Source organism: Muntiacus reevesi, chromosome 2, assembly GCF_963930625.1.
Source record: "Muntiacus reevesi chromosome 2, mMunRee1.1, whole genome shotgun sequence".
NCBI classification, from domain to species: Eukaryota; Metazoa; Chordata; class Mammalia; order Artiodactyla; family Cervidae; genus Muntiacus; species Muntiacus reevesi.
This window is the reverse complement of record NC_089250.1, coordinates 248,388,435-248,401,952: the sequence shown is the minus strand read 5'-3', so window position 1 is coordinate 248,401,952 and position 13,518 is coordinate 248,388,435. Positions and strand designations below refer to the sequence as shown.

At 50.5% G+C, this 13,518-nt stretch overlaps 1 protein-coding gene across 1 annotated transcript in view; it reads right to left on the bottom strand.

The window, feature by feature from the left end:
• Positions 1 to 9,025, bottom strand: part of CDH3 (cadherin 3) — a 45,083-nt gene extending 36,058 nt beyond the window's left edge. Inside the window, exons 1-2 of the mRNA XM_065925626.1 lie at positions 8,801 to 9,025; positions 8,469 to 8,589 (exon numbers count right to left, since the gene is read on the bottom strand). Coding sequence (XP_065781698.1) covers positions 8,469 to 8,589; positions 8,801 to 8,860 — 181 coding nt within the window. The 5' untranslated portion in view covers positions 8,861 to 9,025. The remainder of the gene's footprint in view (positions 1 to 8,468; positions 8,590 to 8,800) is intronic.
• Between the last annotated feature and the right edge of the window lie 4,493 nt (positions 9,026 to 13,518).

Here is a 13,518-nt window from a genome sequence, read left to right as displayed (position 1 = left end):
ATCTGAATGGGGTCAAGAGGAACAATTTATCCAATCGTCTTTCTGCAGCAGTCTTTCCTAATAAGGTGATTCTTGAGAGTTAGATTTCTAAAAATCCAAACACCTCACAATTTTTATGGTAACTCCCCCCTTCTTCCACGTCTGCAGAAGATAAAAATAGGGAGTTAGTTAAATAAATCATGGTATATCTGGCAGGTAGAAAGACTATGGAGCTGTCAAAAGCAAGATAGAAGTGTGTTTACCAGTCTGGAAGGATGTCTGTGAGTCAGTAAGTTAAAAAAAAAAAAAAAGAAAAGAAAAAGTAAGCTGCAGAATGATTGTAAGTGTGATATAGGTCCAATCCTTGTTATAAAAATTTCTGTGTATACACCTAATTTCATTGTTATGAAAAAGGTCTACAAGGATTCACGTTCAACTATTAACTGTGCTTATCCTACAGGAGCAGAATTGAGGAAGAGAAGCACTTTCACATGTTTATTTTTTATTTGCTTCTGTTGAGATGCAGTGAAGCTCATGGTTAAAGCTCAGGCAGCTTAGATTTGAATCCAAGTTCTGCTATCTACTATTTTCACAATCCTGGGCAAGTTATTTAACCTCTCCAGCCTCTCTGTAAAATGGAGTAGTAATAGTACCTACTTCAAGGTATGATATGGTGATTAAACAAGGTAATACATGTAAAATGCTAAGAAGCTGTACCTGTCACATAGTCCCATGCTATTATTTTATTGAAAAACACTGTCTTTACAGTGAACAAATCTTCATATATTAATGTAAAATCCCAGCCAGTGAGCCCAACTTTACACAAACTATATAAAATACTATATATGAAAGGGGTTGTGACAGAAATAGAAAGCTCTCTAGGCAATTCTGACAGTCAGCCAAGCTTGCAAACTACTGACTCAAAACCAGTTGGGTTCCAGTTGGGGAATGCAGGAGCATTCTGGAAGCGGAAAAAGACCATAAAAGACCAGAAAATAGTAGGTCTTGAAGCCCTGGTGGGAAGCCCCGACTGAAGCTGACTCTGGGGTGAGGGCAGGGTGTGGGCCTGGCATCTTGTTCTGGCTTGTGTGCGGGGAGCCCACAAGTAGCTGTCTTCACTCTCTGCCTGAAGCTACAACAAGATGGGGCTCGTTGGGAGGAGGCAGGCGGCCTTAAGCAAGACACCCAGGATGGCAGCTGAGCCCTCCGGCCCTGCCCTCTATTTGACCAACCACCTCCAGGGCTAGCCACGGAGGCGCTTCCCACACAGGGGAGTTAGGGCCGCAAGGCCGAGGAGCTGGGACCAGAGCACCTGCCTCAGGCCCAGAAGCCCGGTCTCCCTCGCCTGCGCCCAGACGGACGCCATCAGGTGTGTCCTTTGACAAGAGCCTGAACAACTTCTGAACAGACCTGAAATGGGGAGGGTGGAAGACAGTTCCAGTGGGGAATATACTAGTTTCCAAACTTGGGGGAGGAATCTTCTCAGAAAAACCCACAGGCATACAATTAATTCCAGGGAAAGCAGAGACTTCTTAAAGTTAATGTGAGACCCTGAGGTCTGACCTCCCTGCTGGGCAAGATCAACCTGTTTCTAGTCTCCAGCACAGGTTTGAGGCTCCTTGGTAAGGGAGAAATAATTTCAAGTTAATCACATGTGCTCTCAAGCAAGGAAGAGTGGGGTTACAGAGGCTGAGGAGGAAGAGGAAAGCCTGGGCTCATGCTTCCCCGGCCCCATTCCCATTCTAGCCCCTGGGACACTCAGGGTCCTGAGGGAGGGCGGCTCTCTCCTCCTCCTAGGGTTCTGTGTGGCCCACAGAGGCTCTGGGAGCGGGAAGCATCCCCCAGCCCTCCCGCCTCCTAGCTGTGTGGCCCTGGCTCCCAGCCCTCTCCTCGGATGGCAGTGACAGAGCCCCAGCTGTGAGCTCAAAGACAGGATAAGGGAGGAAGGAAAGTGCTCCTGGGTTTCCCTCTTCAGGAGAAGGTGTTTCGGTTCACTGAGCAAACAGCAGGAGCCCAGGGCCCCGAAGTTCATCAGGACCCTGGCAGCCACAGCCTGGAGGGATTTTGGTCAGTCTGAGGAATTTGCAAGCTACTGATGTTCTAGGAGACCCACAGCCACATGGGTGCCCAAATTTGGCTGGGAGAGCAGGGTGGGTGCTGGATTTCAAGCCCCTCCACTCAGAGCAGGGCTGGGGGAGGTCCTTGATGCTGGGAGAAGGGGAACATGGGGTGAGGAGAGGGAGGAGATGAACTACCAGAACCCACAGTGAGAGCACTGTCAGCTGGGGGCCTGGTATCTGGACCCTCCCTATTCCCCCACAACCTAAAGAGGAGGCTGGGGGCCTGGATGGAACTGTCCCCGCCTCAGCCCCGCCCCCACCACTCCAGATCCTGGTGATTAACAGAGGCCTGCCTGTGGAGGGAACAGGAATTCAGAGGTCTCAGGTCAGATGTTAACCATTTCCAATCTTCTCCAGCGTGGCTGAGGCCAGAGGACTCACAACCCTGACTCCAAAGTACCTCACACGTAGGAGTCCAACCTGCTTCAAGTCCTGACTCCACAATTTACTGGCTGAGTGACCTTGGAGGAGTTACAAAGTCACAAGCCTAGATTTCCTATCCAGTGAAATGGGGCCAATTCTGCTCCCCTCATGGGGCTTTTAGGAGGATTAAAAGGGCTTATTACATAAAGTACGGAGTGTAGTTTCTGGAACTCAGTAAGCGCTCCAGTAATGGTATTTAGGTTGTGTTTTTTTTCTGATTTGTTTTGTTTGAAAGCCCTTCCGTGCCAGCCCTGCTGCCTGGTAATGCCAGCTAACTAAATGAAATGAGGGGGGAAGATTCAGCTGAGGCTGACCACGTCTTCGGGTCTGGGACAAGTCGGGAGTCGAGAAGGGATGGTGGAGGTGGGCCCAGGGTCCTGGATCCAGAGGAGACTTACAAGACACTGGCCTCCATGAGGGCACACCTGGAACGCCAGCCACATCTCCCGCCTTTCCCAAACACCATGCTGCCTCTCCTATGGGGGACGGAAGTTCTGAGCTGGTCTGGACCCTCCTACTTTGCTTCTGTTCTCCACACCTTACACTCCATGGTCCAGCCAGACTAAACGTGTTTAAGTTCCTGGACCCCATATGCTGTTCCCTTGGCAGGAACACTCCCTGCCACCCCTCATGTCCCAACCCCTTCCCCAGCCTCTGCCTTGGACATCACTTCCTCCAGGTGCCCTCCACCTCCAAGAGCATATCAGCAGCTCTTCGTTTGTGACTCTGTATTTTTCCCCCTTGATTACATATACATATATTACTTATTTTGTCCATCTCCCCCCAACTAGTAGGTGGAATGGCCTGCAAAGCCCACTAAGGTATACCTGGAACCTAGACTAGAGCCTCACACTTGGTAGGTGCTCAGTAGATATTTGCTGAATGAAGGATTCACTATTAAAATTGCCTGGTGATTGATCAGCTTCCTCCTGTAGTTAGGGAGCTCACTGAGGTGAAGAAGCTGTGGGCCTTGCTTGCCTGTGAACTCCGAGCACCCAGTAGGTACTCAGGTGCTTGCTGGCAGCATGACAACCAGTCAGCTTGGCCTTGAGTCTCAGACACCTCACTGCCTCTATGATGAGGGAGGAGCTAGACTCGACCACCTTGGTCACATGAAGAGGCTGCTGCCCACCCACACGCTGGTCAGGACAGACATCTACACCCAGGAAAACGTTCTCACTTGAGAAATTCAGGACCCTTTCCAGATTCCCCTTCTACTTGGGGGAGCGTGACAAGCCTGAGCTTAAGAACAAATAAAGGAAAGGATTTCTCCCTCAAAACAAAGGATGTGACCAGGTACTTAAAACTGCTGTCTCTTAGCACAGGGCCAGGTGGGAAGCAGGAACCCAGACGGGATGGGTCTGGTAAGGAGACTGTTGGGAGAAGGGAATGGTAGATAAATTCCAGAAGAGGCTCAGCAACTTCAAGACACAGAAAAGCTGACATCTCAGTACTCAGCCACTGTGCTGAGATCCCAGGTAATCCTCAGTCAACCCAGCAATTAAGCTCCCAGGTATGTACCTAACAGACCCACCTCAACAGTTTCACTTTAACAATGGCATTCGTGCAGTACCAGCTGCAATGACCAAAAAGATGGAAACGTCTCAGATGCCCATCAACAGCAGGAGTGTGGACGGCCCCATGACGAATACTATGGAGGGATGACAGTCTACCATGATCACATCCAGAACTATGCGAGAATCCCAAATGTGCAATGAAAGAAGCCAGATCCAAGAGGATATTCAGTTTAAATGTAGGCGAATCAATCCATGGTATTTGAAGTCCGGATAGTGGTTTTCTTGGAGAGGGTAGAGATGGGGAGGGAAGTGGCATCTGAGGTGCTGATAATGCTGTTTCTTGATGTGTGTGCTATAGGGACACTGGTGTGTTGTTCAGTGACAGTGGTTCTTTGAATGGAGATGGTTCAGTCTCAGGACAGAGGACTCCACTGCTTTGGGGAGGACTCCACTGCTTTGGGGAAAGAGGCCCTTCTCTCCCTCCTCCTCCTCCTTCATCATCCTCCAAATGCTCTGCAGAGCTATCGTTCCCTAGAAACTCAAGCCTGTAGGCCATGCCTTCCTCATGCAGCAGGGAGGTGAGGGCACCCTGCATGGGTAACCTAGGAACAGAGTGCCGTGTGACGAGGTGGGAAGGGAGACTAGAGGTTTGAGACCTGCTCCCCAGGCACCAGCTAACGGTGATGAACGTCAGGCTTTGGCAACCAACCCTACTTGGCTGCTGAGCCAGGAAGGCAAGCCAGGTGGGCTAGAAGCCCCAGTTCCCAACTATTCATTCCACAGAGGCAGATTTATTGGGCATCATGGAATCCCCTTGGGTGTAAACCCTGGCCTTACTGCTGACTTCCCTGGAGACCTCTTGCCAAGTTTCTTACCCTCATTTTACAGTTGAGGGGGAGATATCACCACCTGCATGGTAAGGCACTTATAAGCATAAAAAATAACTAAACTTAGACAGTCAGCTCCTCCACGGCAGGGTCTTAGTTTTGTTCATTTTTTTAGTCACAGTTCAAGAGTAGTGCCTGATACATGCAGCTGTTAAATACATGTTTACTGAAAAAATGACATGTAAATAGAGGGCCTAGCCCATAATGGCAGCTCCAAAACAAAAGGCGATTTTTATACAAGTTGAAATAAACAAAACCATTTTGAAGTTAACTCCTGCTCAGTCAGATTTATTACTGAACTTTGAAGTTTCCTACCAGAGCTAATGAGGGTTAGCTTTAATCTTACCCAACACTGACTAAGGGTGAGTTGAACTTGTGCAGGGGCCATAATGAAGTACTGGATTTCTTTTACTGTAATTAAGCTGCTTCTCTCAACCGTTCACCATGAAGGATGCATAGACCACTTGAAGTCACTCACTTTTAATCACTGCACCAATACCACACAACCTCCTTCTTCCCACATCACCTTTGTCTTTGGTTTTAGACCACACTTGAAGAAAGGCAGACCCCAGACTGTGGGGTGGGGGCAGGGGAATATTCCTGATCTACCTCCTTCCAGATTAACCTCTCACTCTTGGTCTCTGTAAGCCTGGTTTCATCTGACCCAAGCCCCCATCACTAGGACCCTTAAGAGACTGCATTCAAGCTGGTTTCCTCTGCAAGTGTGTTTCTGGAAAACTATGATGAAAAGGAATAAATGGTTAAGTCCTCTTGAGGTAGAAGGCTGCTATTGGTGGGATTTGGTGCTCCAGCATTGCACTTTTTCATTTCATCCACCTCCCACTTTCTGGTGGTTTAAAAAAAAAAAATTCCAGGAAACTTGGGAGTCAGAAACTTCCATTCAAGACCCACCGAGTCACTGCAGAGATGACTCTGGTGAAGTCACAACCACTGAGGTTTCATCTGTAAAATGGGCAGAACTTCACAAGACTGTCATAACTTTTGCAAATACCTTCGGGACCTGTAAGTAACAGGTCCTGGGCATAGACCTAGAGGTGAAAGTCATATCTGTGACCCCCAAGGAAGCTCACAAGTTTAGCCTAGGGAATTGAATCCACTAAGCTGATCCTGTGTTTCTCCACCTCTAAAACCTCCAGCAGGATTGAGATACATTTTCTGAAGTCCCAGCTCTGGGATTAAGAGCTCAAGTTGTTTAAATGTACCTCACCAGCTTCAAGAGAATGTCAGGAGGATAAAGCAAGCTCAGAGTTGTGCAAATGCTTTGAAGAGGAAAGTGCACATACAAACAAGGTATTAATTATATCAGATAATGTCTTTGAGCTCAACTTCATAGACACCTGTGAAGTTCATAACCCGGGGGCAAACAACAGGGGCAATTGTTCCTTGGCTATAGGGAAACTGTTGTCTGCTTGGCCAAATTTGAGAGTTTGTATGTACCCTCAGGACAGCCCTTTCAACATGGCTGGAGCCAGGCTGGGGCTCCCATGTATTGAGGATAGGGAGATGGTTTGGAGGGAGGGAGGTAGAAAAGATATCAGCTGTTGAAGACTAAGGGGAGAAATACCACTATTTTTTGCTGCAGAGTTTATTGGACAAACTGGGCCCAGAAACTTGCTTTTACTTAAAAAGAAGGCAGCATCCCATTTCATGGGAAGACTCCTCTAAGAACTCGGCACGTTGCAGGGAGCTCTGCTCAAGGTTAGCCAAGCACGTTGACCCACCTTTTGTTTTATAACCCAGGTGTGCTCCTGGCCTGAACCCACCATTTTTACAACCATAAACCAGACATCCGAGAAAGCAGAATTTTCTCAAAAGGTTTAAAATGACTGACGTCACTGAGAAGCAAGCACTTGGCAACCGGACCGTGAAATCGAAAACCTGATCACCACTTCCCCACAACAACCTCAAGCTTAGTGAAGTGACAGTTAACCTGATATTTCTTCCTTCACTAAGAAAGATAAGGTGCAGACTACAGTCAAAGCTATAGCCTGCTCTCCCAGAGTGTAGCTGGAGAACTTGACCATGAGGGGGAGGGGGTACAGATTTGGCAGAAGTCTGGTTAGCAATAAAGCTTCCTCAGGGAGCCGGAATTGGATTTGGGGCCCTGCCCAAGTTAACATTTTTACAGGTTGGCTGAGCTGCAGTTTGTTAGCCACTCAGTAATAAACCCATGTGCAAGAATTTAAAGTTTATGAGGCATGGCCTCTTAATGCTTCTCCTCAGCTCCCTGCAGCCAAGAGTTTAAGGAGCTTGGCCTGCCTGGGTGTTAATTGTTTTGTCAATCTGCAGAGTTATTTGGGGGGGGGGGGGGGGAGGAGAAGGAAAAAAGGCTTCCACAGACTGTAGGCCCCCAATCCTCTTTTGAAGAGACAAGGGAGAGCCTTTCTGTCCCCCAGCCACCCCCACATTCAAGCTCTGGGAATCCAAACCTGGGGTGAAGGGTAGGCTGATGTGGGAATCAGAAAAATGCTAGGTGGCACAGGTTTTTAAATTGCTTTGAAAATTTTAACTGTAGATCCCCTACCCAGAAAAATCCACACACAAACTCTTAAATAACTTCACAGGTTAAGGATTCTCTGAACCCCAAGGATCCTGGGATACACTTGTTTAAGAAGTTGGATTTGAGCTGTTGGAGAGCCCCCACTGTCTTGGATGGAGGGAAAGAGGCCACCATCTGCCCCTCAGCTGCCTGAGTCTCATAACAAGCTGGTTCTGCTCATCAAAGTATCCCCCATCAAGTTTTTAAACTTGAGGTGGCGGGGGGGGGGGGGGGGGGGGGGGGGGGGCAAGTAACTGTGAGATCAAAAATGAGCTTTGATTCCCCATCTGCCACGCCTACAGATGGAGACTTTCCGGCTTCTGGATCTCCACTCCCTCAAGTACCCTAACATTCCAGTACCGAGACACTGGGGGTCGGGGGTGTCCCCAGGGCGTAACGGCCCCAGTTCAGGTGTGCCAGGCCCAGTTTCCAGGCAGGCGGCAGGGGCGCAGGCCCTCCGGGAAGGGCAGGGTTAAGAGTGCATTCCAGCTGCCGGGGAGCAGGGGGGCGGGGGGAGGGAGCGCGAAGAAGAGAAACAGACCGGGTCTGTCGGTCGGAGACACAAAGCGCGGTACACAAAGGGGGCCCGAGAGGGGCGAAGGGGGCTGCCCGGGGCACGGCTCATCCCCACACCTGCGCGGGGGCTGGGGAGGAATGTGGACGGCGCATTCCTCCACCGGGGCCAGCAGGGGAGAGCTTCCCACGTCCAGGCGGGGAGAGTAGCCCAGCCGCCCCGCACCCTGAAGGAGGGGGGCAAGGTAAGCCGCCGCAGAGGGACAAGGAGGGGCTGGACACCAGAGGGCTCAACGCTTTCCGGCCTTTCCCTTCGGCCGCCCACCCCTCCTCAAGTTCCCGGGATGCTGTCTGCGCCTCCCCCCACACCTGAGGCGGCGCCAGGAGTTCCCCACGGCAGCCTGGACACCCCGCGTGCGGCCCCCGCCCCGCAGTTCCACAGGCGGGCCCGGGGGCGGGGGGTCCTTACCTTTTCCCAGCGCCTGGCCGGGCTCCAGCCCCGCGCCTCGCGCCTCCAAGGTCACTTCAGCTTCCCCGAAGCCTGCCCGGCACGGTTCCGAGGCCGCGCGCGGCAGCCAGTAAACCTGCGCCTGGGGGAAGGAGGAAAAGAGGGAGGCTGGGTCATAGGCGTGCCCGGCCCTGCAAACCCATCCCGGGGAGTCCTCACAGGCTGTCCCGGACAACCCTGGCCCCACGGAGCCCAGCCCCGCGCTCTCCCCGACGCCGCCGCCGCGTGCGGACCCCGCCCGGCAGCCCTCTGAGGAGCGTTCCGGCCGGGGACAGGGCAAGGCAATGAAGTACCTGGAGTAGGAGAAAGAAGCGGAGGAGAAGGGACGCGAGAGGCCCACCACGGAGCCCCATGGCTGGAGAGAGAGGGGTGAAAAGCTGCCGCAACAGCGGGCTAGGGCTCCGCTAAGCTCAGCGTGAGCCTTCGAGAACCGCGGCCCGCGGGAGCCGGAGGGAGGGGGCCAGGTGAGCGCAGGTAGGTGCTGATTGGTCCAGCGCCGAAAGATCCCGCCCTCTCGCAGGTGGGGCCCTGGTTGGCGCGGTGGAGGCACCCAAGACCCCCACTTTTAGACACACACACACACACACTGTCTTTTCCCCTTCCCTCCTGCGTTCTCTTGGCTTTTCTGGAGTTCCTCTCGGCAAGGACCCAGGCCCTGTCTTGCAGATTCTGGGTTCGAGAGGGGAAAAAACCCCGACCCACCCCCTCCTCAGCCTTTGCAGCACGCGAAGAAAAAGGTTTCTGTGCCTCGCGGCCAGAGTGAGAAAAAGAAGTGGAGATGCATCTGAACTCGACTGCAAACAGAGGCGCCCCGTTCATGCTTCCCTGAGGCGCTCTGTTACCCAAAGCTTTGATGGAGGCCGGGTGTGTCCGCCCCACACCCGGCGATAGCCGGGGCGCGCGGGGGGTGGTACCTTCTGCCTCTTTCCAACCTCCCACGTCAGCCTGCTCCCAGGACTCCAGAGTTTAAAACTGGCAGTGAGGTCACCAGGGACCGCGTTACAAAATCTGCTACTACTCACGGAAGCCTCATTACTTCCCTCGCACAGCAGAACAAATGGAGGCTAGGAGAGAAGATTCCAGAGGTCGAAGCCGTGGTGACACCAAAAGGTGCGAGGCAGAGAGGTGGTTGTTAGCCCCATCACCTCAGGCAACCTCCCCAGCACCCCTCCCCAAGTAATATACATAATTAACAATTTCTCAACCTGTGAAAACGCAAGTAAAGGCATTTTTTAAATCGCGACTGTTTTTTATTGGTTTGCAGTACTGAGTATTAACTAAGTGAAAACTGCTGGCTGCGCGGAGCAGCCTTTCCGTAAACCTCCCTTCAAAACAGCTCTTCTGCATCCTTCCCGGGAGCAGATGGCGGAGCTGGGCGGGATTCGCCTCTCTACTGCACACCCAAAGTGCCCTTCCCCTGGCCGCACGCAAATGGGCCATGGGCCCTGAAACGGTCCTGACTCAGTCGCTCCGCAGTGCACGCCGTCTCCGCACCCAGCTGAGCTTTCCCGGCCAGCCCCAGCCTCTTGTTCCCGAAGGTCTTCCCACTTTCCTTAGCTGTCTTGAGAATTTCAGGCTGACTCCTCATTCCTTTTCTCCCTGCTCCCCATCTCACATTCAGAGGTTTGAGGAAGAGACTGGAGTCTCTAAGTATAGATTTTTTTTTTTGGCCCTCATAAGGCTAACCTGGAAGCCTGCCTGTCTTTACCACCAGGCCTGCAGCGAAAAGGAGGTCGGTTTGCGCAGTGAAGGTGGGAGTTCTCTTTCAAAACGAGCTTTGGCTCTGGGGGCGCACCGCCTCCGCTTAAGCCACCAGTTATTAGCGCGGTGGCCTCAGGCTAGCCTCTGAGTCTCAGTTTTGCATGCATGCCTCTAGTGGGGCTATTGTGCTAACTGCTCTCTAAAGTACTAGGACTGAATGCATTAATGCAAACAGAAGAAGATTAAGTTAATTAACACGTTTAAAATGCTAAACTCGGCACTTGGCATAGAGCAAGTGCCCAAATGTTGCCTGATATTATAGCTTTAGGATCCAGCTCACTGGTCCCCTTCCTTTACCTCACGAGCCGTTTATCTCCTCTGTAATACCTTCAGGTTCCCCAAACTAAGAGAATAAGAAACGCTGTAATCCTTCAAGTTCACGACTGATGGTAAAGCGAGCAATTGCATTTGGTATCAGGGGAGCTCTCGGTTATCCGGCCTGTGGTCTCGGCAGCTGGAGGTTGGGGAGGGGGCACGCGCGGTTAAAACCCAAATCCATTTGCTGAGCACCAGCCCCCCTTGCCTCGCGCCTCTCTCTCCCGTAGGGGTCGCTTTCCGTGCTCGAGGGGAGGTTAGATACCCGAACAGAGGCTTTTCCTGCCGGCGCCGGCCTCAGACTGTACCCGGGGGGCCCCGCCTACCCTCGCCTCTCAGGTTCTCCCGCGCCCGCCCGGAACCAGATGAAGCCATTAGGCGGACAGTTAAACACCAACGAGCGTCGGGATACAGGCCCTAATTAAGTAAACACCCGACTGGAGGGCTGTTGAGCGCACTCATTTCCGTCTCCTTCCAGAGAACTCAGCATTCCGGGCGCGGGAGGGGAGAGGAGCTGAGAAGCTGAGCGTCAGCTCTTCTGCCTGCACCTTGGACCACACTGCTGGCTTCCCTATAGCTCCCCTAAGCCGTCCGTTCGTTCATTCATTCATTTAGGAAATATTTGCTGACGGCCTACAGTGTGCCAAGCACTGGAGATACAACACTGAATGAAACAAACACATCTGCAACCCTGGATTGCAGATCCCAGATTGTGAGGGGTGAGCAAAGTAAGTAAATATAGCATGTTAGTCAATATGTGCTATGCAGTAAAGAACAGAATGGGAAGTGCCAATTCACGGGACAGAAGGCAGAGTTGAAAACTATGAATAATGTGATCTGGAAGGTGGTTTTAGGTCAGGATCTAGCGGGAGACAGAATCCAGCTACATGCTGATTGAAGTCTTAGTGAAGGGACTAGAGGAATGGGCAGGGTTCAGGGGTGTTGAAGGTCCGGAGATAGCAGCAGCGGAAAGGCAGCTACAACTTGGAGGACTGGATGGCAAAGGGAGGAAATGCTGTCACTGGGGGTCGGGGGTTGGGGCAGGGGGAGCTGGAGTGTGGAGGACCACCCCTCTCAAATGGAGCTGCAGTCTGGGAGGGAGAGGACACTTGCCCAGAGCAGAGCAGGGAGGATGTGTGTGTGGTGGGGGGAAATAACCCAGCATCTCTCTCCTTTCACCGTTCATCTTCTGGCATTGCCCCTCGTGGACCAAATCCACACAGAAACCTGAGGGCAAGAAAGAAAGAGAAAGGCAGAAAATGGAGGAGGGGCTGATAAGCAATGGGGAAAGCCCAGGGTCCTCCTTGAGGAATACAAACCTTAAGGCAGTGGGGAGCAAATTACACTAGGATAGCTGAAGTATGAGGATTGAACGAATTAATACATACAGATGAGAATTAATTAATATTTTTAAAACTCTAAATTCAGCACCTGGCATAGAGCAAATGCCCAGATGTTGCTTAGTAGAATTTCCAAGCGGAGAAATAAGGCAAAAGGACCTGAGGCAAGAGATTACTTTGGACAGGGTAAAAAAAAAAAGCCATCCTCCAACTAATAAAAAAAAATTTTTTTAATAAATAAATATGTATGACAAAACCCACTGAAATGTTGTGAAGTAATTAGCCTCCAACTAATAAAAAAAAAAATTAAAAAAAAAAAAAAAAAAAAAAGCCAAGCCAGTATGGCTGGAGTGGAGTGAGTTAGTAGGAAATGAGTCAGATTCGGGAGGGTGAGAAGCAAATCTTGTAGAGCCTTCAAGGCTAGTGTAAGAATTTTAGCTTTTCTCTGAGAGGGAAAGGAGGAAGGCCCAGGAGGGTGTGAGCGGAAGAGAGGTGTTGAAAAGACTATTGTACATGAGGGCAGAAGCAGTGAGGTCAGATGGGATTCCACTGTAGTCATCAGGCAAAAACTGAAATGGCCTGGTTCAGGGTGCTCCTTGTGGAAGGGGTAAAAAAATGATCAGATTTTTAAACATTAATTTTTAATTGAAGGATAATTGCTTTACAGAATTTTGTTGTTTACTGTCTTTAAAAAAAGAAAATAAAAAGTACTGATGAAGAAAAAACTGAAACACTTGTGCACTGTCGTAGGAATGTAAAATGGTAGAACCACCATGAGAAATAGTAAAGCACTTACTAAAAAAAATTAAAAATTGAATTACTGGGACTTCCCTGGTGGTCCAGTGGCTAAGACTCTGCACTTCCAATTCAGGGGGCCTGGCTTTGATCCCTGGTCCGGGAACTAGATCCCATGTCACCTGCCACAACTAAGACCCAGCACAGGCAAATAAATAGATATTAAAAAAATAGAATTGCGGTATGATCAAGCAGTTCCACTTTTAGCTGCTGCTGCTTAGTTGCTTCAGTCATGTCCAACTCTGTGCGACCCTATGGACTGTAGCCCACCAGGCTCCTCTCTGTCCATGGAATTCTTCAGGCAAGAATACTGGAGTGGGTTGCCATGCCCTTCTCCAGGGGATCTTCCCAACACAGGGATCGAACCAGGGTCTCCTGCATTGCAGGCGGATTCTTTACCAGTCAGTAGGTAAACCTACTTTAGGTAGGTTTATACTTTAGGTATAACCCCGAAAGAACTGAGTGCTAGGACTGTAACATATTTGTACATCCATGTTCATAGCAGCATTATTTACAACAGTCAAGAGGTAGAAGCAACCCGAGTGTCCATCAACAGATGAATGGACAAACAAAATGCTTAACAGGTACAGAGTTTCAGCTTTGCAAGATGGAAAGAGTTCTGTGGATGGATGATAGTGATGGGTACCCAAAAACGTGAATGTACTTAATGCCAATGAACGGTGTTATGCGTAGTTTACCACAATTTTCAAAAGTTACTTTAAAAAAGTGATCAGACTCAGCATGTATCTTGAAGGTATTGCCAACGAGATCAACTAAAGGATTGGATGGGGGTGTGAGAC